The 25730-nt window shown below is 52.9% G+C and overlaps 1 protein-coding gene and 1 long non-coding RNA gene across 5 annotated transcripts; one reads left to right on the top strand and one right to left on the bottom strand.

Annotated features, from left to right (window-relative positions):
- Positions 1 to 364: 364 nt before the first annotated feature.
- On the bottom strand, positions 365 to 6930 carry LOC142823514 (uncharacterized). Its single transcript, XR_012898722.2, has 3 exons — positions 6794 to 6930; positions 667 to 845; positions 365 to 568 (listed from the first exon to the last, which is right to left on the bottom strand). It is a non-coding gene; the product is annotated as an uncharacterized LOC142823514 (long non-coding RNA).
- On the top strand, positions 4336 to 24785 carry C9H1orf210 (chromosome 9 C1orf210 homolog). Of its 4 annotated transcripts, none has more exons than XM_075914585.2 (6): positions 4336 to 4446; positions 6851 to 6901; positions 12309 to 12409; positions 16193 to 16700; positions 17355 to 17510; positions 23489 to 24757. In XM_075914585.2, the coding sequence occupies exons 3-6, from the start codon at positions 12323 to 12325 to the stop codon at positions 23833 to 23835; spliced, it is 1098 nt and encodes a 365-aa protein (XP_075770700.2). In that variant the 5' UTR covers positions 4336 to 4446; positions 6851 to 6901; positions 12309 to 12322; the 3' UTR covers positions 23836 to 24757. The 4 variants fall into 4 exon arrangements, with proteins under 4 accessions (XP_075770700.2, XP_075770701.2, XP_006120141.3 ...); XM_075914586.2 differs by having other exon boundaries at positions 4345 to 4420; XM_006120079.5 differs by lacking the exon at positions 4336 to 4446 and having other exon boundaries at positions 6788 to 6901; positions 23489 to 24756.
- The last annotated feature ends 945 nt before the right edge of the window (positions 24786 to 25730 follow it).

Here is a 25730-nt window from a genome sequence, read left to right as displayed (position 1 = left end):
GCAGCGGCTGGGCGCTGCTCGAGCCCCGTACAGTCCCACTTCTCGGGGGTGCAGGCCCCGCCCAGGACCAGGCACTCGCGAGGATCCAGAGAGCCGAGGAAGGCAGATGCCTGTTGATAGAAGCGGAGCCTCTCCGGGACAGACGTCGGGGAGTAGATGTTGATGAGATTTAGTGTCAGCCCCTCCAGCCGAACCTGGAGGTGCAGCAGGTGACCCTGCACGACCTCAGCGGTCCCCAGCACCTCAGGCTGCATGCTCGGGGAGAACAGGATAGCCACCCCGGCTTGACAGGCGGACAGGTGGCTGAAATAATCCCTGTCCCCCCACTCCAGCCACCAGCTAGCCTCGGCAGCCAGAGCCATGTGCGTCTCCTGCTGGAATATGACAGAGTAACCCCCTTCCCCCCCCGGAGGAAGGAGAGTACCTGACACCTATGGAGACCCAACCCACAGCCCCGGGTGGTCAGAGTGGCAAAGATGATCGGCGGCATCGAGAGGGCTGGGGAAGATCCTCTCCAGCAGGCATGCCAGCAGCCCCCATTGGGCCCCGCAGCAAACTGTGACCATACCTGGAAGTGAGCAGGGCGTCACGGAAGCTGCAGACCCGCTGGTAAGCCATGGCCTCCTGCCTCCTGGTCCCTTTACCCTCCCCCAAGAGGGCTCTTACCGTTTGCAAGACGAGATGAAAGTCTCCCCAGCTCTGAAGGGTGAGAGCGACTTTGTTCTTGGAGCCACGAATGTCTTCCAAAAAAGCATGCATCTCGCCCGTCAGCCCCTTGAACGCCTTGGGGCCAGACCCCTCCGTGAGCCCCGCGACATGGGAATGCAGGGCGTCCGAGGTCCCTGCTGGGAGGACAGTGGTGAAGGGAGAACAGCCCCAGATGTGCTGAGAGCAGGAGAAACAAAAAATGCCTCCCGGGGGCCAACATCTGGGCTGAACATGGCAACCCCGGAGGCGGCAGCAATAGAGTAAGGGGAGGAAGAGAGGTCAGGGAGGGGATCAGGAAAAGGAGGAAGGGGAGTAGAGGGAGGGAGAAGTGAGGGATTAGGGAAAGACAAGGACAGGGGGAGCAGGAAGAGAAGTGGGAAGCTCAATTGAGAAACGGGTTGAACAGGGAGCAGGAGTGGGGCAGGGTGAGAAGCCTCAGCGGAGGAGGCGCTGGGATTCGGTGCCTCCTTGCAGGGCAGGGAATCGGTGGCAGTGGTGGGGGTAGTGGACGTCTCCCCAGCACTAGGCTCCAGTGTCACAGAGTGCAGCACCAGACTCCCCAGTGCCAAGGGTGATGGAAAGCGAAGGAGGCTCCCGCCTGCTAAGAGCCTCCAGGGTTCCGGCGGCCACAGCTGAAGTGCTGCCGATGGCCAGGCAGATGGTCGCACCCTGGGGCAACTCAGAGGCAGGGAGAAGGGATAGCGGTGGGTCGGAAGGGGAAGGAGAGGTCAGTTGTCCCTCCAGGACATGATGATCCCCCTCTGAGGCAGCTGGGGTCAGCCCCAAAGCCTCCACCTCCTGCCACCGGCCACCAGAGGGTAATTTCTCTCGGTGGCAAGGTCAGCGGCCGCCCCCTCAGTGGAGGTGGGAACAGCCTCCATGGACGCCCCCTCTTGCGGGGACCCCAGCAGGGAGGTGTTCACCCTTCCCGCAAGCGCCGGTCACCTCAACCGCTTCATGATGCTGGGAAGCGTCCGGGGGCTCAGAGGGAGAGACGGCTCCAGTGCCCACCCCATAGGTGCAGGGAGGTTGTGCTCCCCTCAGTGTGTGGGGTGGAACACTAAGCACGCTTTCGGTGCCTCCCCATGGCAAGCTCCCATCCCTCAGGGCATGAGGGCTGGGCCTGAACGGAGGACGGGACAAGGGCAGCAGTGGGAGGGCAAGGGAAGACGGGGGCTGGGCAGCAGGGGAAAGGTTGGTCCTGCCTGAGTCCTGTCGCTGACCCTGCCGCCCTCTCCTCCGCTGGCCAGGCCTTGCCGCTTTTAGCGATAGCAGCAGCACCCGCACGCTCGTCTGGGCCCTGCAGAGCCCGAGCGGGATGGATGACAGTCACGGTTGGAGGCGGAGCGACCCCAGGGTCCGGACCATCAGGGCCACCAGCGATGGTAAGGCCAGTGGCCTCCCAGGCGTCGGGGGTCCCGGGTGCCTCTCCAAACTGGGCCAGGCCCTTCGGACGTGCCCCGTTGCCTGACGGAGAAAACACTGGGCCTCCCCCAAAGTGTAATATACCCGGTACCAGGCCCCTTGATGGGGCACCAGAAATGACCCTTCTAGGGCTTCTCCGCCACGCCCCGCCGGCAGTAGTTGGATTTGTACCTGCCGGCGGAAGGAAAGGACGTGGCGGAGGGTAGGATCTTTGCAGCCCAGAGGAAGGGGACTCAGGATTGACAGAGGCCTCCCCAGGGTGGAGAGGAAAGGCAGTAGGGCGGCATTGGGGAGGAAGGGAGGACAAAGCCACCCATATACCCAGGTCCTCCAAAGGCTCGAGGGGAACGTGGACTCCCCCACTGCCAAACCCCTTTCCACCATCTCCTGGGCAGCGGCCTCGGATGCCAGGAAGAATACCACCTTCCCGAACATCCTAGAGGCCACCACCACGGCCGCGGGCCCCACCACGCGTGCCAACACCCGCACGTAGGTCTCCACGTGGGGCAAGGCTGCCACCAGGAGACAACGGACTCCGTGCCTCCTGGTCAGGGTGGGAAAGGGGCCACAGCCACCGGGGATGGAATTCCAGGAGGCAGCTTGGGGGGCGGCAGGCGGGGGGGGGCGGTGCGCAGCGGCAGCTACCTGGGCGTATGCCCTGGGGCCTGGGACACCGTCGACCCCAGAGCTGGTGGAAGGAACAGGGGAGTGGGAAGGGGGGGCTGCGGCCGGGGAGTGAGCCCTTGCCTCAGGAGGTTTTACTTTCCGGGCGGGGCACTTGCCCTTTTTGGTCCCCAGGCTCTTCCTCCAGGGGGGCATTCTTGATGACTGGAGGTGCCGTGGCAGGAGCGGTTGAGGCCCCGGGGTTCTCGTCCATGCTGCCCCCTCTACTGTAGTGACGGGCAGCCCGGCAGCCTCAGAGGAATTGTCGTTTTTAGGGAGGGGAAGGTTCCGCAGGGTTTCATTGGACAACCCCTCCATCGTGGTCAGGGGTAGGGAGGAAAAGACAAAACAAACAATTAGGGGAGAACCAAAAACACCAGGGGAGAGAAGGGGGGGGGGGGGGGAGATTGACTGCTCCCCCCACTAGGCTGGAAGGTGAGAATTCGGAAAGGGGAGGGGGGAAATGAGCAAGGCACACAGCTCCCAGCACAGGACAGAGAGCGGCTCCTCCGGCTGCACGGGGAGAGGAGGGGGACTAGTCATTTCAAGGACATGGCGACAAGTGGAGCTGTGTGTGGGAAGAGTAACTAAAAGGAGGGGGAAGCTCAAGCGTCTAACAAAGGAGGGGGGGGCATTGGCACCCAAGAGGGTGGCTGGGACAAGCCGTGGAGCGGGAAGGCAGGCAGTGAAAAGAGGCCTGTTCGAGGGCAGGAAGAGGGAGGAGACACTGCTGGGGGGAAGGGCAGCAGCGTACCCACAGGCGCCCGAGCAGCAGGCCCACTGTACCTGCTGCAAGGCCCAGAAGGGCCAGGAGACAAGCAGTGGGGCCGAGAGTAGAAAGGCCCCTAGAGCAACTGGGGCTTGGAGAGGGGGCAGCAGGAGAAGCGGGAGGGCTGATGAACCAGGGGGAGGTAAACCGCCCCTTGCCCACAGCACCAGCCTCCACCCAGGAGCACTGATGGAAAGGCCCCTAATCTCCCCTCCCCAACACCAGGCAGGCTGTGGGGAGAAAAACCCCAGGGGCTGCTTTAAAACAACCCCCGTACCGTCTCTTCTTTGGGGAGAACAGCAGCAGCAGGAAATGTGAAGGTCAGGCCTGCCGAGGTGGAGAAAAGGGGGTCAAAAATAGACCCTCAAGAAAGTAGGAGGGGGCTCCCCCACCCCACCCCACCCAAAGGCAGGGCAGCAGAGACCCCCCTGCACCCAGGACCCTCAGCAAATAGCTGAGGTGAAGGGGGGAAAAGCTGCCTGCAAAAAGGGGCCCAGCCCAGAATGTAGGGTGGCCAGGGCCCGGTTGCCACAACTGCAGCAGCACCCCTCCCAAAAAGGAAGAGCGTACAAGAGGAAGTGCAGCACCCTGAGGACAGGTGGGGAGCTGGGCGTGTGACTCTGTGTTCGCTGAGTAGGCTGTTGAAGACTGTGGCCAGCCACACCTGAAGCCTATCTGGCATCAGCCTGAAGGGAGGACTAGTTGGAACACCTGCAGCCACTTAAGGTGGATGTGTGCACTATAAAACATGCCCCAGGCAAGGCTGGGGAAGGAGAACAGGGAAACTAGAGGAGAGCTCAAGGAGAAGGGAGCAGCCCAGAGCAAGAGAACACACCTGAGTGAGCTGACGTGAAGGTTTGCCCCATGATATTGGGAATGAGGTACTGCAGGAGGGGTTGGGGAAGTGGCCCAGGGAGGGGTTGTTGCTCGGGGGCAAGGGCCAAGCTATGCTGCCTGCTTGGGGCTGCTCCCCTCCTATAGGGCCCTAGGCTGGAACCTGGAGCAAGTGGGTGGGACCAGGTTCCCCCCAACCCTCCCCTCTGGCTAGAAGGGCCAGCAGGGACTGGAGAAAGGACACTGGACTGGCCAATGCTGAAAGAGGCTCTGGTAGCAGGGTACCCTTGCCTTTGTGGCAGTAATTAGGGATACTGTGAGCCTCTGAGGCCCATAAGGACCCGCCAGGAAGTGCAGGACCCACAGGGCTTAGCCCAGACTTTGCCACAATGTATAATTCAAAGATGCTTTATGAAAAATGCATTGTAACATCGTTTTAATGTTACAATCTACTGAGTGTTATCTTCTATTCTGTGCATGAATCACTCTTGTACATGAAGTGTGGACTTGTTTATAATTCTAGAAGTGCTAATGAAGGTGTTTAGTAATACTCTGGAGACATAATAGCCCAATGATCTGTAAAGGGGTTTGTCTGTCTTGTAAGACGTGTGACTAGGACACCTGATGCTGGAACCCATTTTGGATTTTGTATTTCCTCATTCAAGGTGAGAGTTTGAACTGAACACAACTCCTGTTTTGGCCAAAAAGATATAAAGGAGGAAAACCAAACAACGTGGGGGTTGGCAGATGCCCGAGATCCCACTTACTGCCCACAATGCCTGCTGGCAACATCTAAGACTGAATGGGGGAATAGTGATAGAAATGTAGCCATGTTGGTCTCCTGTAGCTGGAACAAAATACAGGACTATGTAGCACTTTAAAGACTAACGAGATGGTTTATTAGATGAGCTTTCGTGGGCCAGACCCACTGAGGAAATGGGTCTGGCCCACGAAAGCTCATCATCTAATAAACCATCTTGTTAGTCTTTAAAGTGCTACATAGTCCTGTATTTTGAATGGGGGAAGAACTACAGAGTCTAGTCTGCCCCCTCCCCAAGTGTAATCCTTGTTGCTTCTGCCTCTAAGCTTAAAGCAAAGACTCTCCGCAGGCTTATCTCCCATTTCAAACTGGAACTCTGAGCAACCCTATGGTCCTCTGACCTACTGCAGTGCAACTCCTCCTCCTCTTCTCCCTGCCTGTCCTTCCTGAACAGTTTATACCCTTCTGCGACAGTGCTCCAGTCCAGTGAGTTGTCCCACCAAGTCTCTGTTGTTCCAGTTCCTCTCTTGGGTTTCCCTGCTGCTAATGTGACTGCCTGCCTGGCCCCAGGACTGTGAACAAATCCCTGCTAAAATCAGAGTGAATGCCAGGAAGCAGTGTTTTCCAAAGTGTGTGATGCAGCCACCAGCAGCTCACCTGTTTCTCCCAAAAGACTGTGCCACAAATTCATGCTCCCATACAGGGGTTAAATGATATTTAATCAGCTAATCAAGTAGTGGATAGAATTTCCATCGATTAGTTGATAAGGAGGAAAACTGAAGAGCTGTGGCTCTGCCTTTTAAATGTATTAAGAGCTCCCACGGTAGGTGGGACTGAGCATGAGCCAGGGATCAGCTGTCCTGGCTCATGTCTGGTCCCAGATACTGTGCCTCTGCCTCCACCTCCCATGGAGATAGTAATGGGAGGAACCAGCTTAAGTTGGCGCCCCTCTGCCCCCCCCCCCCCCGCCTCTTGTAGAGGCAGAAAGAAAGGACTAGTCGAGTGACTAGTTGACTAACCAATATAAGCGTAACCAACCAGTCGCTCATCTCTACTCCCATAATAAAAGCTCTCCCACACCCAATGTTTCACTGCCAGGTATTGCTGGCACTGCGGACAGAGATAGTAAGTCTTGAGGGGAGCAAGACTCCCATGATGCTCTGCAGTTAAGAATAAGATAGTTTAAAGGATGGATTTTCCCAAGCAGTAACCTCCAGCACATGTTTAAAAGTGCTGTTGGAGAGGTGTTGGTAATCAACCGCAAGAAAGAAAAGCTGCTGCGGTACGTGTTTGAGCAGCACTTCCCGCAAAGACTTTAGGAAGTCCTCTAAAATTGGGCATGTGCCAAGGGGGAGCAAACCGCTACAAAGTAACAAGTAGGGGCAACAATGGGTGTGCTCCCCGAGGGTGGAAGTAAGGCCAAAAGGCAAGCTGCACGTCAACTAACAGAGCAGGCCTTCCTCAGCTGCTGGCATGAGCTGGGGTGTGGATTTTTTTTTTTTGCAGCCCCAGTAGCAACAAAGTCTCCCTGTCACCTGCCCTGGGCCAGGCTCTCCTGCTGCAGCAGGCTGGCTTTCTGTGCCAAGGCAGGGCAGAGGCTGACTCCAGTTAATCTTTAAACCGCCTCCATTTACCTTCCTCCTTTGCACAGCCACTCTCCATTTTCTGAGACTCCACCTTCCTCTCCCCAGCACACAGCCCCAGGAAGAAGCAAGAGGCAGCCAGCTCAGCTCTGACCTAAGGTAATGGCCAGGCCTTCCCCTCAGCAGGGAACACTTGGGACAGGGTGGGGTGAGGAGTGTCCGCAGCAGAAGGCGGAGAAGGGAGGACAAAGCTCGTTTTTCACTTCCTGGTTTGACTCCCAGTGCTCATGGCGTCTGTGGGGGAGAGGTCTCCGTGCTGGGAGCAGGGGTAACAGTGACGGGTGGGGAGGCCGGCACCAGCAGGTTCATATTCCAGCACAGTGACCAAGCAGCCTCCACATTTCTGCTTGTGCTGAGGCTCCCAGCTCTAGGTGCAAACTGCACCATGGAGAGTGGCTCCCTGCTCTGCTGGTGCAAATGCAGCCATGGACCAATGGGCATCACAGGAAAGAACAGACGAGCACAGTTTTAGAGGCCTGCATCTGCAAATGTAGCTTGGCACCCAGCTTGCCACTTGAGCTCAGACGGCCAGCAGCATGCGGCCCCGATCCCTTCAGAGCATGGGCGGGCCCACAGCCCCTGGCTTCCTCCCTCCTGGAGCACAGGGATTGTGGGCAGGTAGGTGGCCCCTGGAGCATGGGAAGGGCTGGTGGTGCTCAGCCTTGGCAGGACTGAGGCTTAGGCAGCCCGGGGAGACTGAATGGGGGAACTGGGGGTGAAGCGTGGATGGGGCCCGCTGAGCAATTCGGGAAGGTATTGATTTCCCTGCCTCTTATACCCACCCTCCACATCCAAGGCAATGTTCCCTCTAACTCTTTCCATCCGTGTATAGAATAAATTGTTGCATGTGCAGATGTGCACCCCACTAGGAACACGCTGGCGGCTGTGGGGTCTCTGCTAATCTGGGCACTAATCTCTCCTAAGTGGCCACCTAAGCACAAAGCTCACCAGGAATCCTGCCCTTCCTCCTCAAATCATAGAATCCCAGGACCCTGGAACTGGAGTGGACCTTGAGGTCAAGTCCAGTCCCCTGCCCTCACAGCAGGGTCCAATACTGTGTAGACCAGTGTTTCTCAAACCGCTCTGCGGAGCCCCTGGGCTCCATGAGATCTCCAGGGGCTCCGCAAGGCTGACAAACTGGAAAGCCTTCAGACGCATAATCGAGAATCGCCGCGAATTGATGCGATTCACACCCTGCTGGGGCTCCACATGCAAGGGGCTCCGAAGCCCAAAATGTTTGAGAACCGCTGGTGTAGACCATCCCTGATAGGTTAGATATCGGCTCCTAAATATCTCCAGTGATAGATTCCACAACCTCCCCAGGCTACTTATTCCAGTGTTTCACCACCTTGACAGTTCCTAATGTCCAACCTAAACCTCCCTCGCTGCAGTTTAAGCCCCTTGCTCCTTGTTCTATCCTCAGAGGCCAAGGAGAACAATTTTTCTCCCTCCTCTAACACCCTTTTAGGTATTCAAAAACTGCTATCATGTCCCCTCCTTGCTAAACTAAACAATCTAATCTTGAAACTTAAAACCAGGTCTATTTGTATTCTCAGAGGGGTGGCCGTGTTAATCTGACTTAAAAAATGAGTAGTCCTGTGGCACCTTAGTCCTGGTCTATACTAGGGAGCTATTTCAAAATGGCCCCCCTTATTTTGAAATAATAAGCAGAGCATCCCCACTACCAAGCCCGTTTTGAAAAAAGGGGCTGGTTATTTCAAAATAACTCCTGCTTTTCATGAGGAATAACCCTTGTTTCAAAATAGCATTAGTGTGACTGCTCCTATTTGGAGAACTACTCCCAAAGTCATTCAAAGTAATTACTCCCCGGTGTTTCCTAGGGCTCTAAGTCAGGTAGCGCATCCACATTATGGGAGCCTGCCTTGGATTAATTTGAGGCCTCCCTCTAGTGTGGACATGCTATTTCAAAATAGTTACTTCAGGAGTCATTAATTCAAAATAACTTATTTAGAAATAACTTCCAAATGTAGCCATGCCCTTAGACTAACCAAAATATATAGAAGCATGAGCTCCTGTGGGTAAAACCCACTTCATCTGAATGATGCATTCTTCTGGTGAAGTGGGTTTTACCCATGAACACTCATGATTCTATAGAGGGATGTTAGTGTGTAGCCCAGGGGTGGCCAACCCACTTAACAAAGAGCCAAAACAGCGGTGGAAAAAATGCAAAGAGCCACACCAGAATTCTTGAGCAAAAATTTTAAAAAAGGAAAGCGTGCCCCCCGTCCCCCGCCGCCATTATCAAGCAAAAAAAAAGCTGCCTGTCTAAGAAACAAGCTTAGGCTTTTTGGCCAGATCGGCGCCTGTTGATGGCTGCCATCTTGGGTGCCATTTTGAATTGCTGCCCCGGGGAGCCAGGTGTGGGCAGAGGGGGTATGGGGGGGGGCACAGGAGCCGCACTTCTGGGGGAGAAGAGCCGCATGCGGCTCATGAGCCATGGGTTGGCCGCCCCGGCATCGCCGTTTACACGATCATAGCCCAGGCTTATTGGTTAATCGTAACATTGACACACTCCGAGGCAGTGGGAGGCAGGAGCCAGGGCCCATGGGGAGCTGACTTGAATGCTGGCTCCCCAGGAGCGCTGGCTCCTGCCTGCCCCTGCATGTGAAGCTGTAACTGCTAAATGTCCGTGGTTAAAGTGGGTGGGGGGTTGTGTGGTTAACTGGGGCCTGGTCAGAACGAGAGCAGTCCCTGCCCAACACGCGCTGGGGGTGCTCCCCGCAGACTGGGCCTCCCCACCATGCTGTGGCTCCAACCTGGCTGGCTCCACGGTGCCACTCTTCACGGGCGGGTCAAGTCCTCTTTAACCAGTTACCTGACGAAATGGGGTTTTCCATTCCTACTCTTGACCAGTGAGCTCTGCGTGCTGCCCAGCAGTGCGTGGGAGAACCGCTGTGGCCAGCGCTGCCAAGCTTAGACGGGAGTTGGGCCCACTACACTGTATGGATAGTGACTGAGCAATTTGTTCTACCTCTAGCCCCTTGCTCCGGCAGGCCGCTCCAGCCCTGGCAGGGTATGGCAATGCAGGAAGGGGCAGGGACCCCGCGTTGCTCATTATGGGACTGTGAGTGGGGGGCAGAGCTCCTGGGCTCTCCATGCTGGCTGCTCCCCTCAGAGAATGGCCTAGTAACAAGTGGCTCTCAGCCTTTCCAAAGGGCCAGGTCCTCTTCAGGAACCCCACATACTCCAGAGTTTCACCTCACAAAATCAGACCTAAAATCACAGGGGTCCCAGCCCACTGCTACTGAAACGCTGCCGCTCTCCTTTCCATGCAATCGACAGGCAAAGGTCTTGCGTTTCAGCGCACAGCCCAGCGAGCAGTAGAAATCGGCCCCGTCTGTTGGGGCGGGGCGGCGAACAGAGCCCCAGAGCTCAGGCCCTTGCTTGGGGTGTGGCAGCAGGGAATAAACAGTTCAAATGTCTTGGTACATGCACCCAGCTGTGTCCCCTTGCTCGGGCAGGGGTCCGGCAGGTGCAGGCTGTGGTGCAGTAACAGCCGAGTGGGGAGACTGCCACCCAAGGGGGGGTGGCAGGGGGGATGTGGGCCCACTCACTCCACCGAGTCCCACCCTAGGGCCCTAGTAGTAGCAGAACCGCCTGCTGCTGAGTCAGCAGGGATCTGCTCTGAAACATGCTGCCCTGGTTCTGGCTCAGGCTCAGCCACATGGTCAGTCACCCTGGGCTCCTTCCCTTCTGCCCCTTGGGTGATACCTGAATCCAGTGCAGGTCTTCTGGACTTTGTAGGTCTGGATCCCCTGGCCAGGCAAGCAGTCCCTCTAGGTCACCGTCCAGCAGCCCTGGCCAATCCTCCATCTCTCGTGGGTCCAGCTCTTCCGCTGAGCGCACGGCGGGCCTCCTGGCTCCTTCTGTCGCTGGCCTGGCGCTGGCCTCTGTGGCCAGACTTTTATATCCTTGGCCCGCCTTCTGGCTTCTGCTCAGGTGGGTCATCGGGGACAGGTGCTGCCCACCAGGGCTCTGGAGAGGCACCTCCCCCTCAGGATCAGTGGGTGGCCACTCCGCCTTGCTTCCTGCAGCAGCCCTGCTTAGGGTTGCAGGTGGTTTAACCAAAAATATCGCACACATCCCCATGCGCGTGCCCCCCCCCAAAAAAAACCACGGGGGGGGAGGAAGAACCAAAGTTGTCTCGGGGGGGGGGGGGGGACCCTGAGAGTTGTTAAGCAAAAATAAATTAAAATGTGGCCCTTTAAGAAGCTCTTCTGAGGTTTGTTGGCCTTAACAGGCTGCAGGCAGCAGTCTGCCATCTTGTCTCCCTGCGCCAGGCCAGCACAAATCAGAATGTACCGGACATTTTAGGTGTCCAATATTTTCTGAATTGTTTACTGGACAGGAAGTGAAAATACTGGACTGTCCAGTTCAATACCGACTCCTGGCAACCCAGCGCTGATTGGTCGATTTACACACTGGTTCACCTTCTTGGGAAGAGCCACCAATCAGAGCGCAGCTCCAGCCCCAAGTTCACCTGCCCTCCTGAAGTGCCCCTCCCACATGTGCTTCTCCAGGCTCACGCCTGCTCTCCCCCCCCCCCCCCGTGGCTGCTTGACACTCCCCCTCAGCACCAAAGGGGGCCAACAGACTTGCTGGACCCCTGGGTAAAGTGGGGCAGGGGGGAGCCTCATGTGGAAAGGGCAGGTCAGCCAGCCCTGCACCACCCAGACTGCATCGTGCTCAGAGCCCCTGGAGCACAGTGCCTGGCACTCTGGCAGCACTTTCAAGGGCCTGGGGCTCTGGCTGCCACCACGGCTGCTAGCACCACAAGAGCAGTCAGAAGCCCCAGGCCCCCCGCCCTCCAGCGCTGACCTCTCCCATCAGTGCTGCCGCCTAAGCATCCCCTCAGCAATGCTGAGCCCCTAGGGGCCCTGTTCACAGCCGCAGTAACACGCACCAGGGCAGCTTCTCTGGGTGCCAGCAGCAGATCAAGCCATCGCAGAAAATTGCTCAATGCAAGCAATGGTGTTATGGGAGAGCCACTGAGGTTCAGAGATGGTTGGTGCTGACATGTCCACTGCTTCCAATTTTCCTGCTGTGCTTTAGGTTTCCAAAGCATTGCCCAGAATCCCCACAGTGGTCGAGTGGCAGGGAGCTGCAAGTGGGCGTTACTGCCATTTTACAGATGGAGAGACTGAGGCCGAGAGATTGAGTTGCTCAAAGCCAGGATTAGAACTTAGGCGTGCCTTCCTTCCACGCTGGTGTTCTGGACCCAGCTCTTCCTCGTGGGCTTGTTTAAGGGTGGTGGTAGTTCATAGTTACTGATGTTGGGCTTTATTGGAATTGTATTTTAAAAAGGCAGCTGTAGCAGAAGCACCTGGAGTTATGGCCATTGTCTCCTGCATTGGGACAGGTTGGGGGAGAAATAGCCTGGTGTCTTCTAGCACTGGTCTGTGTCCACCTCTCCTTTCTGTAGGGGTGGGGCTTGCAGATGTCTTTTCCCTATACCTCCGCCATGACTTGTTTTTCTGTTGTGCAGCTTCCTGAAGCCAAATGGAATGTACCTGGTACTTGTGTGTCTGCAGCCTTCTCTGGGCCTGGCCTGCAGCGGCAGGACACCCTTGCAGCATTGACAAGGAGGTGGGTCTGAGGGTCTAAAATCATCCAGCAAAGGGGTTCAGTCACTCAGGAGGTCTTTTCCAGCCAAATAAGTTGAAGCAATGAAAAAATGCCCTAGAAAGAAGGACCAAACTGCAGAGTGCATGCAGACCCTGCTGTGATAAGACAGTGTTTCTCAACCTTTTTTATAAAGTACCCCTCTTTTTTAAAAAGTACCCCCAGTACCTACAGTTTTCAAACACACAATTTTTTCTACCATTGCAACACATTTGTTTAAACAACGTAATCATAGCTGGGTGGATGATGAAATTTTTGGGTGTAAAAAATACAAAAATAAAGCAGTGCTGTAAAACTTAAAAAAAATTCAGTTTTCTTCAAGTTTCAGTTGTTGATTACCCCCCACCCCAGACTTTTCTTGAGCACCCCTTAGGGTACTCGTACCTCTGGTTGAGAAACACTGCTCTAAGAGACCGCTCCATACACAGAGGGGTCAAATGTTGGCAGGGAGGGCTACCAAGGGATGGGTCAATTTGCCATCCTCTGGAATCTTTACAGTGAGACTAGAATGTGTTTTAGAAAGAAATGGCCATTCGTAGATTCCGAGGCCAGAAGGAACCACTGTGATCATGGAGTCTGAACTCCTGTACAGCAAAGGCCAGAGACCTGCTCTACAATAATTCATAGAATCCTAGGGCTGGCAGAGAGCTCAGGAGTCACTGAGTCCAGTCCCCTGTCCAAAGCAGGACCAGCCCCAACTCAATCATCCCAGCCAGGGCTTTGTCAAGCTGAGACTTAAACCTCTTGGGATGGAGATTCCACCTCCTCCCCAGGGAACCCATCCCAGTGCTTCCCCCCCTCCTAGGGAAATAGTTTTTCCTAATCTCCAACCTAGACCTTGCACCCCCACTGCAACGTGAGCCCATTGCTCCTTGTTCTGCATCTGCCACCACTGAGAACAGCCTCTCTCCATGCTCTCTGGAACCTCCCTTCAGGAAGTTGAAGGATCCCCCTCCCCCTCCCCCTCCCCACTCTTCTGCAGACTAAATAAGCCCAAATCCCTCAGCCTCTCCTCATAGGACATGTGCACCAACCCTTTAGGGCACAGCTGTTAGAAAAGCACCCACTTTGATGTAAAAATCACAGCGATGGAGAATCCTCCTGGCCCCTCAATAAGCTGTTCCAATCAAAATATGGAGATTGCCTTATTTCTACTCTGAACTTGTCTAGCTTCAACTTTGTGCCAGTGGTTCCTGTTGTGGTTTACTCTGCTAGATGAACAAGCCCATCTAGAGCCCGTCACTTCTAGAGGGTAATCAAGCTGCCCTTTTAGCGTAACAGAGAGAAGGTTAATTGATGGAGCCCCTGACGTCTGTCACAATAGAGCATGTTTTCTAACACTTTCATCGTTTTCGTGCCTCTTCTCTGAACTGCTTTAACATCCTTCTTGAATTGTGGCCACAAACGATTCCAGCAGTGGCTGCCAGTGCCAAATACAGAAGTAAAATAAGTTCCTTTCCTACTCAAGATTTATGCTTCCATGGATCACTTTAGCCCATTTGGCCACAATGTACCTTGGGGCCTCATGTTGGGCTAATTATCCATGGGATTGGTTCTGCCTTGGGCGGGGGGCTGGACTTGATGACCTTTTGAGGTCTCTTCCAGCTCTGGGATTCTGATACCTGCTTTTTTTTCTACATCAGTTTCCCAGGACAGAAGCTCCCATCTTCAGAGCCCCCAAAATCTGCAGATATCCATGGAAGGCATTTGGGGATTGGATGCAGTGACAGATTTTGTGTCTGCACCAGGCTCTACCCATTCTGTAATGACCAGGGATGTTTTGATTAATTGAATAGTTGAATATTTGATTAGCTGATAAGGGCTAGTGCAGCATTTCAAAGATTGAAATGCCTCGTGGAGCCCAGGGCCAACGGGGAGACCCAGGCTCCACATGGAGTTTCAATCCTTGAAACGCACAAGAGCCCCTGCTGGGGTTCTTGTACATTTCAAAGCAGAAACGCCCACGTGGAGTCCAGGCCAGCGGGGGCTCCACGCAGCATTTCAGTCTCTGACCCCAGCACAGACTCTTGTACTTTTCAAAGTTGGAATGGAGCTGTTGCGCCCCTCCCACGGAGCTGGAGCTAGAGCTGGGGGAAACTGGCTTTTAAGCTGTCCCCCTCCAGCACTCCCTCTGCCTCCCCCTCCTTTGCTGCCTCTTTGTGACAGAGGCATCAAAGGGGGGAAGCGACTAGTCAACTAGTGTGTCAATTATCGGATAAACTTTTGCTTATTGGATAGTCGATTAGTCGCTTACATCCCTAGTAACTATGGCCTACGTGCTGTGTCCCTAGGTGGAAACATTTACATTTAACCATATTAAAATATATATAGTTTGCTTGCTTGGTAAACTGGGTGCAATCTAGATTAAGAACAGCCATATGGCTCAGACCAACGGTCCATCTAGCCCAGTATTCTGTCTTGTTGACAGTGGCCAACACCAGGTGCCCCAGAAGGAAGGAACACAAAGGTAATCCTCACGTGATTCCTCCCCTGTCACCCACCTCCAGACAAACAGAGGCTAGAGACACCATTCCTACCCAGCCTGGCTAATCGCCATTGATGGACCTAACCTCCATGAATCTATCTAGCTCTTTTTTGAATCACGTGAAACGAGGAGTAACGGTAGTTTGGAATAGGAAGCCTGGTCCGAACTACCTAGTCCATGCCGCATGTAGCCGTGCTGCACGGAGTCCGCACTAGCGGACATTTAAAAATGGCGGTGCCCGGCTATAGGCAAATGAAGCCTGGGAAATTCAAATCCCGGGCTTCATTTGCAACTCCAGTTTCCTACATTACCACCCTAGTTCGAACTAGGGTGGTAGTGTAGATATACCCTTAGACGGGCACTCCTACATGTCAGCCACTCTGGCTTGCTTACTCACTTTGCACAGGCAGAGGTCTGCTGGTAGGCTCTCACCTGGGAACTGGAAGTGCAAAAGCCCATGTACCAAACAAGGTTTAAGCAATCAAGCAGTGCAGTCCACTTCTCAGGAAGTTGGAGAACCTTGAATGAAATAAAGACACACTGGGCTGAGGCTCAGTCTAGAATCCAGGGGGAAGAAGGAGGGGACACACATTTCAGTGCTAGCTAGTCAAGGTTTGGGATTGGAGAAGTGAACCAGAATGATAAATATCACAGGAGGGAATGTCCAGCTGTTTTGCCCATCCTACCCCATGTACAGTATCTGAGTTCTTCCTCCGCCAACCCTTTCTTCTCATGTTCCCCTCACTCTGTATAATGTTATAGTAATAGACATGTAGCCGTGATAGGCCTGTTTTTTTGTTTCAGCTACACCAGACTATGTAGCATTTTAAAGACTAACAAGATGGTTTCTTAGGTGATGAGCTTTCATGGGCTTTGGTATATATGGTCATGCCTATTTTCTTCTGCAATTTGATCTGGGGAAGTGGGTCTGGCCCACGAAAGCTCATCACCTAATAAACCATCTTGTTAGTCTTTAAAATGCTACATAGTCCTATTTTTTGTATAATGTGTTGTGATTGTAGACCCCTGTGATCCAGTCTGTGCTGGTCCTTATCCAGCCTCTCAGTGACTGGATACTGGATTAAAAGGACCATTGGTGTGAACTGCTCTGGTAGCTCCCATGTTCCTGAAATTGTCTGTTTTCTCTCAAGCTTTGCAACAAATTTAATTTATTAGTGTAATCGTTTGAAATTCTTGAGTCTCACTGGAGCATCCTAGCAGGGACCCAGAACCCTCTCATGATAGTATCGATATTTTCTCAGGGATGGGCTGACTGCAGTGGAAAGAACCTTCTACACATTCCAGATTCCCTTCCTGGAAACATCACCTGCTTGGACCTTTCCTTCAACTCCTTGGCAATGCCCAGAAGTGGGACTTTCTTGGTACATTTCCCATCCCTGCATGCCCTAAACCTCTCCAACAACGTCATTCCCACACTCTACCCAGCTGTCTTCTCTAACCTCCGGGTGCTCCATCTGCTGGACCTGAGCAGCTGTAACATCTCCCACCTTCACCCAAAGGCTTTCCAGGGCATGAGAAACCTGCACACACTCCTCTTGAAAAACAATAAGCTTCGGATTTTGCGGCTGTCTGTGCTCCTTTCTTTTGGGGCCCTGGTCCATCTGGACTTGCGGAACAATGATCTGATCACTGTGGATGCTCTAGTCCTGCAGCTGATGGATAGAACCCATCAGGTCCTGCTTCAAGGGAACCCCCATGTCTGTAATTGCTCCATGTACCTTTTCCAGCAATGGCTACGACTAAGACGAGGTGAGGAAAGGATTGAAGGCAGGGCTACCATGAGCAAAGAGGAAGGACTGAAGGATAATGCCCTAAAAGAGGTCAGGGAAGGATTACAGGAGTAATAGATGTAGAAACCCAATTCGGTCCCTTCTATTCTGTCTCTTTTGATTAATGCAGGCTTATTTTCCAGAGTGTAGTGTCTAGGGCTTCTCGAATCTTTCGAAGGGGTATCAACTTCAAACTCACTCCATGTGTTTTATGTAGTGTGGTCACAAGCGATGCCCAAGATTCCACACGAGGCTCCGTGGCTGCTGAGTAAACAAACCGTAGGGGTCTGGTAGCAGCTTTCTCAGAGTGGGCCCACAGCCCTAGGTGCTATGCCTGTCATGGAGGGTGATGTAGCAGGTGGCTTACATTGTAGTGTAGGTGCTTACAGAGAGAGGTCAATTTAAGCTGCCTAATGTCCCTTTGCTCTGTAGTGGAGACCAAGCCTAGGGATTTCTTCTCTAGTTCCTTCACTAGCGGCTGAGAAGAAGCTAAGTGGGTGGGTGTTGGCAGGTACACTCTCTTGTGCTCTTTAGACAATGAGGAGCAAGGGTGAAGGTTTCCATCCTAAATGGGGGTGGCAGGATCGGTGGAGGCACCACATCCTTCCTAACTGAATCAGGTTTTGTCTTCTAGCTGTGCACATGCTGTGCGCCTCCCCACCAGGACTCCAGGGCCAGGAGGTCAAGACCCTGAATGTTCAGGATCTGAGTTGCAAGAGAAAACTGCGCTTTCCTCGGGCTCAGCCTTCAGTCACAAGTGATCCAGAGCCCACAGTGCAGAGAAATGACAGTAAGTTGTGTGGCTCAAGGGACTCTGGGCCCATGCCAAAGCTCTCACTCCCGATTTAGAGACAGGGTCAGAGAGCAGTTATTAATGGTTCTCAATCCTGCTGGAAGGGCAGAACCAGTGGGGTTCCCCAGGGTCTGTTCTGGGACCGGCTCTGTTCAGTGTCTTCATGAATCATAGAATCATAGAATAATAGGACTGGAAGGGACCTCAAGAGGTCATCGAGTCCAGCCCCCCGCCCTCAAGGCAGGACCAAGCTCCGTCTACACCATCCCTGACGGATGTCTATCTAACCTGTTCTTAAATATCTCCAGAGAGGGAGATTCCACCACCTCCCTTGGCAATTTATTCCAATATTTGACCACCCTGACAGTTAGGAATTTTTTCCTAATGTCCAATCTAAACCTCCCCTGCTGCACTTTAAGCCCATTACTCCTTGTCCTGTCCTCAGAAACCAAGAGGAACAAATTTTCTCCTTCCTCCTTGTGACACCCTTTTAGATATTTGAAAACCGCTATCATGTCCCCCCTTAATCTTCTTTTTTCCAAACTAAACAAGCCCAGTTCATGAAGCCTGGCTTCATAGGTCATGCTCTCTAGACCTTTAATCATTCTTGTCGCTCTTCTCTGTACCCTTTCCAATTTCTCCACATCTTTCTTGAAATGTGGCGCCCAGAACTGGACACAGTACTCCAGCTGAGGCCTAACTAGTGCAGAGTAGAGCGGCAGAATGACTTCACGAGTTTTGCTTACAACACACCTGTTGATACAACCTAGAATCATATTTGCTTTTTTTTTTTTGCAACAGCATCACACTGTTGACTCATATTCAACTTGTGGTCCACTATGACCCCTAGATCCCTTTCTGCCATGCTCCTTCCTAGACAGTTGCTTCCCATCTTGTATGTATGGAACTGATTGTTCCTTCCTAAGTGGAGCACTTTGCATTTCTCTTTATTAAACCTCATCCTGTTTACCTCTGACCATTTCTCTAACTTGCTAAGGTCATTTTGAATTATGTCCCTATCCTCCAGAGCAGTCTCAACCCCACCCAGTTTGGTATCATCTGAATGATTTAGATACCGGCATAGAGAGGACACTTAGTAAGTCTGCAGATGATACCAAGCTGGGAGGGGTTGCGACTGCTTTGGAGGATAGGGACATAATTCAAAATGATCTGGACAAACTGGAAAAATGGTCTGAGGGAAACAGGATGAAATTTAATAAGGACAAATGCAAAGTGCTCCACTTAGGAAGGAACAATCTGTTTCACACATTCAGGGTGGGAAGTGATTGTCTAGGGGTCATAGTGAACCACAAGCTAAATATGAGTCAACAGTGTGACACTGACTCATATGATTCTGGGATGCATTAACAGGAATGTTGTGAGCAAGACACGAGAAGTCATTCTTCCGCTCTACTCTGTGCTGATTAGGCCTCAACTGGAGTATTGTGTCCAGTTCTGGGCACCGCATTTCAAGAAAGATGTGGAAAAATTGAAGGTGGTCCAGAGAAGAGCAACAAAAATGATAAAAGGCCTAGAAGACATGAGCTAGGAGGGAAGACTGAAAGAATTGGGCTTGTTTAGTTTGGAAAAGAGAAGACTGAGAGGACATGCTAGCTGTTTTCAAATATCTGAAAAGGGTGTTATAAGGAGGAGGGAGAAAAATTGTTCGCCTTGGCCTCTGAGGACAGGACAAGCAATGGGATTAAACTGCAGCAACGGAGGTTTAGGTTGGACATTAGGAAAAGAACTGTCAGGGTGGTTAAACACTGGAATAAACTGTCTAGGGAGGTTGTGCAACTTCCATCTCTGGGGATATTTAAGAGCAGGTTGGACAGACACCTGTCAGGGATGAGCTAGACCAGGGGTCTTCAACCTTTTTAAGCACAAGATCACTTTTTGAATTTGTCAGTCCAGGATCTACCTCAAACCTAAATACCCCCGCCCTATCCCTTCTCCAAGTCCCAGCCCCTGCACCACCCCTTCGCAAGACCTCGCCCTCCTCGCTCTGTGAAGATGGGGTACAGGAGGGGGGACAGTGACATCAGCGCCCCCTGTCTCTGTCTCCCCTACCCTGAACAACAAGCAGGAGGCTCCCAGGGGCAGCTCTGAGCAGGAGAAGGGCAGCTGAAGGGCTGGTACTTGATAGGCTCCCAGACCAGTCAGGATCCCCTGTCAGAGGCTCCAGGATCTACTGGTAGGTGACCATGGATCTAGACAGTGCTTGGTCCTGCCATAAGGGCAGGGGACTGGACTCGACGAGCTCTCGAGGTCCCTTCCAGTTCTAGTGTTCTACAATTTTATCAGTTTCCCTGTCACTGGCATATTCCCAAAGTATATTTCCCACTGATCCCATATGGCAGTCTGAATCCCTGTTCTGCCTCCTGACTAGCCCAGAGTAACTCACGAGCAGTTTGGGTTTACTCTGCTCTGCTTGCTTTGGATTGCTCTGCAGTGTCCCTGGGAACTACATGCATTTGACAGCAGCAGTAGCTGGAGAGGCTGCTGCCGAGTTAGAATCATAGAGCTGTCAGAGTCCTCAGGAGTCCTCAAGTTCAACCCCCTGCCCAAAGCAGGACCAATCCCAACTCAATCAGCCCAGCCAGGGCTTTGTCAGGCTGAGACTTAAAAACCTCTTGGGATGGAGATTCCACCCCCTGCCTAGGGAACCCAGCCCAGCGCTTCACCACCCACCTAGGGAAATAGTTTTTCCTAATATCCAACCTGGACCTCTCCCACTATAACTTGAGACCATTGCTCCTTGTTCTGCCACCTGTCACCACTGTGAACAGCCTCTCTCCAGCTTCCTTGGAACCTCCCTTCAGGAAGTTGCAGGCTGCTCTCAAATCTCCCCTCACTCTTCTCTCCTGCAGCCTAAAACCCAAATCCCTCAGTTCTGCTCTGGCTCTTATCAGAGTGAGCATGTGACGTCCTCCTGGCTGGGGACGTGGGCTGTAACAGTTGCAGGGCATGTCTGCATGTAACTACAACCCACAGCTGGCTCAGGCTAATGGCCTGTCAGTTCCGGTCTAGCTGTTTGGGTTGGACTGGAGGCTGGGCTCTAGCACTCTGGGAGGGATGATGGGCCCAGAACTTAGGCTGTAGCCTGAGCCCAAACATCTACATCACAACTAGACAGCACCTGGGCTTGAGTCTAAGTCAGCGGGCAGCAGACCTGCTGATGGGAAGCTGTCCCAGGGCTCAGGCAGTGTGCTCTCAGCAATGCCAAAGGGCTGGCTAGGGAGTTACCAGTCCTACCCCTTCCACCCAAGGCACTATGCCTCACCCCGCCACACACACATTGCCCATGGCCCAGCAAAGACTATTGGCTGTCCTGGCTGGCAGTGCAGACAACCCCTTAAAGCAGGGGTTTTCACAGCAAACTTAGTAGCCTCAGCCTGCAGCTTCCAACTCTTGCTGGTGGTCATGCTGACACTAGTCCCGAAAATACTTAAACGTAGGAAACACAAATAAATATGCACAACCTAACACTGCAACTTCCAGTAGTTCAGATGCTGGCAGACTGCGATAATGCTGTGAAAAGGAGCATTCCTGTTGTGCGTTTAAGATTACTTACCACCTCCCAGCCATGCTGTGAAAAGGGATACTTACATGTTTGTTCATATCACTTTGCTCAGCAAGCCCAGGACAAACTAAAGCCTGTGTGTGAGAGAGGGAGAGAGACTGAGCAGGTGGCAGCAGGGGCCCGGGGGTGGGGTGGTGAGCCCTGCTGCTACACAGCCATAGCCAAGGGTCAGCGCCTGCTGCCACAGGGCCAGAAGCCAGAGCACATGGCTAGAGCTGGGGGTCAGTGGCAGAAGCCCCACAACCAAGCTCTTGAAGTCCTGCCACTGAAGCCTGCTTCTCAGCCACCCAAGCCCCACTGCCCCTTCCCCCTCCCCCCAAGATGGGGCAAGAACTCACCTTGCTCCTGCAGCGTTGTGTCCTGTCTCTCTCCAGAAATGGTGCAGGGTGAGGCATCCAGGAGCAAGCGGGAGGGAGAGAGGGGGACCCATATTTGCCTCCCACACCACTGCCCAGGAGGCTGTGGTGGCTGCAGGAAAAGCCTTTGGGAAGCGTTGCCTTCCAGGTTGCCTGACAAAGCAGCGGGTAGTTTTACAGAGCAGTTACTGGCCTGGTCAAAGCGGTGAGAGAGACAGCCACTTACTACAGGACAGGCACCAGGACCACTCAGGAGCCCAGGGGACTTGTGAAGTGGCATCTTGCCCCCTGAGCACAGTAACAATCCATTCACCAAGACTTCCCCAGAGTATCCCCTTCCAGGTGCAGAGGCCATTCTCCAGGAAGGTCAGACCCTACCCAGTGTTAGTGTAACCCCCACCAAGGTAGATTTGAACCTGGGACCTCGGGAGCTGACTATAGGGCGCCTCTACCCTCTGAGTTAAAAGCCAGCTGGTCCCTGCCTGTGCAGTGGAGGTCTCTTAATCTTACCTGTTGCAGTGGTCTAGGTGCCACTTGCATTGCTCAGTAACCACACTAGGGCTATGTCTACACTCGCGGCGGCTTGCGCAAGAATCTGCAGAGCGTCCACACTGCCCGCCTGCTCTTGCGCAAGTAAATTTACAGTACGGCGTGGTAAGAGAGGGCTCCTTGCGCAAGAGCTACGCTCTTTTTTGACCGGTGTAAGCCCTCTTGCGCAAGAGGGCAGTGTGGACGCTCAGCAGGAATTTTTTACGCAAGAAAGCCCTATGGCTAAAATGGCCACCAGAGCTTTCTTGCGCAAGAGAGCGTCCACACTGCCATGGATGCTCTTGCGCAAAAGCACAGCTCGCACATGGCCGTGTGGACATTTTCTTGCGCAAGAAGCCGCGAGTGTAGACATAGCCTAGGTGTGTGGGTTACATTAGCACTAGAGAGGAAGCATTTGCAGTTGCAAACCTGTGGCAGTTTTCAAGGTTTATTTTAATGAACAGCTGTGATTTAGCAGCTTGTCTATATTTAATTAAATGAAACCAAGGTATTCCCTTCTCCTCACACCATGTCCTAGACAAAACACTGGCAAACTCCTACACTGTACAGTACCCAACAGAGTAAAGAGCCACCTTTGTCTTTCTCAGGATGAGCCATTTACACAAACCCTGGCACTTTACATTCAAGTTGTTAGGCTTTGTCTTCGCTGCCAAAAGGAAATGTTAACGAAGACCCATTAACCATCCCACCTTTAAATCCTAGTGGACACAAGGCACTGGAGTTTTTACCACAAGGAAGCTAAGCTACAGCCTTGCCTGTGGCTGACCTCACATATGGATTATGTGTGTGACCCACAATTAGGATTTAAAGATGTTACATTGTTATCTGGGTCCATCTAATTAAAGCCTTCAAAGCTAAAGACAAAGCACGTTGTACTGTAACACTTGCCCTGCTGAGACTTAAATGGAAGCAGCTTGCACTTGCCAATTTCCATTGTCTTGACTAGAGTTTCATGGTTTGAATTAGATGAAGTCAAAGAACATGATCTATCACACTTTTAAACCCTAACCTCGACAGAGCCTGGGTAAATTATCTCCCCATCACAGGACTGCATGCCACCTGCCCAACTAATCTCAGAAAAGGGGATTGAGGGTTTAATTCTTAATAACTTTTCCACATTCACTAATCTATAAACTCTCTTGTTCCCCTATAATTATCAATTTCCTTCCCTACAAAGTTGTAGATGCTTGCATGGTGTTTTCGATGGGGCTGAAAATCTAAAGAGCGCAGGCAACTTAAGAATCGAAGTTCTGAACTCAATAGGCCCAACCCACCATGCACCGGTGCAAGAGACTGTGCAGTGGGTGTAAAGTGCTCCCATTCTGATAGGAGCCATTAAGCAGCCCCATTGTGGCTCAGGAGCATCAGCCACGTATTCCCCCAGTGCCTGTGCAATAGAGCCTGGCAATCCCTCCTCCGTGGGGAAGAGACACTAGTCAAAGACATGAGCATTTCCTGAACGCTCTTTCTGTCTCTTTCCTGTGCAGCAGCCACCACATCGCCTGCAGGCCAGGGCGGGAACAGCTGGCCATACCTGGTGGGCTTCCTTGCATCAGCTGTTGGCATCTCTCTGCTGATTGCACTGGCTGCAAAGTGCAAACTGTTCCACAAGCACTTTGCCAGCTACCGCCACCAGCCCCTGCCTGACACCAGCTCTGTGGGGGGAAGCCGTGCTGCGGAGGGATCTCCCTGGGGGGAGAACCAATCCACGCCACGTGCTGCTGAGCTGCAGCTGGAGGAGGAGGATGGCTTCATTGAAGATAACTACATCCAGCCAAGTGAACAGCTGCAGGAGGAAGATGAATTGGAGCCATCTTTTCCCCTCAGAGCCTGAGACTTCACCCAGGCTCCCCTCCCAGCTATCCCTTTTCCCCTGCTGGGGTCAGGGCTTGCAGGGCCTGGCCTGTCACTCCAGCCTCAGCAGTCAGCACCTCCAACTCCACTCCCAGCCCTCCTTCCCCACTAGTCTTGCATTAGCTTCCACTGCTTAAGGTGGGGGAGGGGGAACATGAAAAACAAGAAGCTGAGAAGTGACAGGCAAGAAGGGTGTGATGAGGAAGGGTCAGCATGGGAGAAAGAATAATGGGAGCAGAGCTTACGAGAATGCTATTAGGGCCCAATTTTATCCCTGGTGGGATTGCACCAACTTTAGTGTGTTACATCAAGAAAGGGGCTAGCCATGGCGCGTGGGGGTCTCCCTATGGCACTGAAAACACACTGCTCATTCTTTGCTTCAGTATTTGAAATGCCCTCAAGGAATCTGAAAGCTACCTGGTGAAAGCAGCCCCATTCCTCCTAGCCTGATGCCACCCTCAGCAACAGCCTTACTCAGCCCAGCCTGAGCTGGAGTTCCAGAAGATAAGCACTGAGAGGGACAGAACCCTGCAAATCCGCTTTATACCCGCGGATATCTGCATCCACTGTGTCAGCGCAGATATCCACTTTATACCTGCGGATATCTGCATCCAGCGTGTCAGCGCAGATATCCACTTTATACCCGCGGGTATCTGCATCCACACGTGTCAGCGCAGATATCCACTTTATACCTGCGGATATCTGCATCCAGCGTGTCAGCGCAGATATCCACTTTATACCTGCGGGTATCTGCATCCAGCGTGTCAGCGCAGATATCCACTTTATACCCGCGGGTATCTGCATCCACACGTGTCAGCGCAGATATCCACTTTATACCTGCGGGTATCTGCATCCACCGTGTCAGCGCAGATATCCACTTTATACCTGCGGGTATCTGCATCCACCGTGTCAGCGCGGATATCCAATTTATAACCGCGGATATCTGCATACACGCACGTCAGCGCAGATATCCACTTTATACCTGCGGGTATCTGCATCCACACGTGTCAGCGCAGATATCCACTTTATACCTGCGGGTATCTGCATCCACCGTGTCAGCGCAGATATCCACTTTATACCTGCGGATATCTGCATCCAGCGTGTCAGCGCAGATATCCACTTTATACCTGCGGGTATCTGCATCCACACGTGTCAGCACAGATATCCACTTTATACCTGCGGGTATCTGCATCCACACGTGTCAGTGCGGATATCCACTTTATACCCGCGGGTATCTGCATCCACCGTGTCAGCGCAGATATCCACTTTATACCTGCGGGTATCTGTATACACACGTGTCAGCGCGGATATCCACTTTATACCCGCGGGTATCTGCATTCACGCATGTCAGCGCAGATATCCACTTTATACCCGCGGGTATCTGCATCCACGCATGTCAGCGCAGATATCCACTTTATACCTGCGGGTATCTGCATCCACCGTGTCAGCGCGGATATCCAATTTATAACCGCGGATATCTGCATCCACGAGCGTCAGCGCAGATATCCACTTTATACCCGCGGGTATCTGCATCCACGCATGTCAGCGCAGATATCCACTTTATACCCGTGGGTATCTGCATACACATGTCAGCGCGGATATCCACTTTATACCCGTGGGTATCTGTATACACACGTGTCAGTGCGGATATCCACTTTATACCCGTGGGTATCTGTATACACACGTGTCAGTGCGGATATCCACTTTATACCCGTGGGTATCTGCATACACATGTCAGCGCGGATATCCACTTTATACCCGTGGGTATCTGCATACACATGTCAGCGCGGATATATACCCGCGGCTATCCACTTTCTACTCATGGGTATCCACATCCACGTGTGTCAGCAAGGATATCTGCAGCTCCTTGTTTGG

The sequence above is a fragment of the Pelodiscus sinensis genome, chromosome 9, assembly GCF_052426305.1.
Source record: "Pelodiscus sinensis isolate ZL-2025 chromosome 9, ASM5242630v1, whole genome shotgun sequence".
Classification (NCBI taxonomy): domain Eukaryota; kingdom Metazoa; phylum Chordata; order Testudines; family Trionychidae; genus Pelodiscus; species Pelodiscus sinensis.
This window is presented reverse-complemented; position numbering and strand designations above follow the sequence as displayed.

Coding starts and splice junctions, on each gene's coding strand:
- C9H1orf210 (XM_075914585.2), top strand. CDS start 12,323: ATGGAATGTACCTGGTACTTGTGTGTCTGCAGCCTTCTCTGGGCCTGG. Junction 12,410..16,192: donor CTTGCAGCATTGACAAGGAG/GTGGGTCTGAGG, acceptor ATATTTTCTCAG/GGATGGGCTGACTGCAGTGG. Junction 16,701..17,354: donor ATGGCTACGACTAAGACGAG/GTGAGGAAAGGA, acceptor TTTGTCTTCTAG/CTGTGCACATGCTGTGCGCC.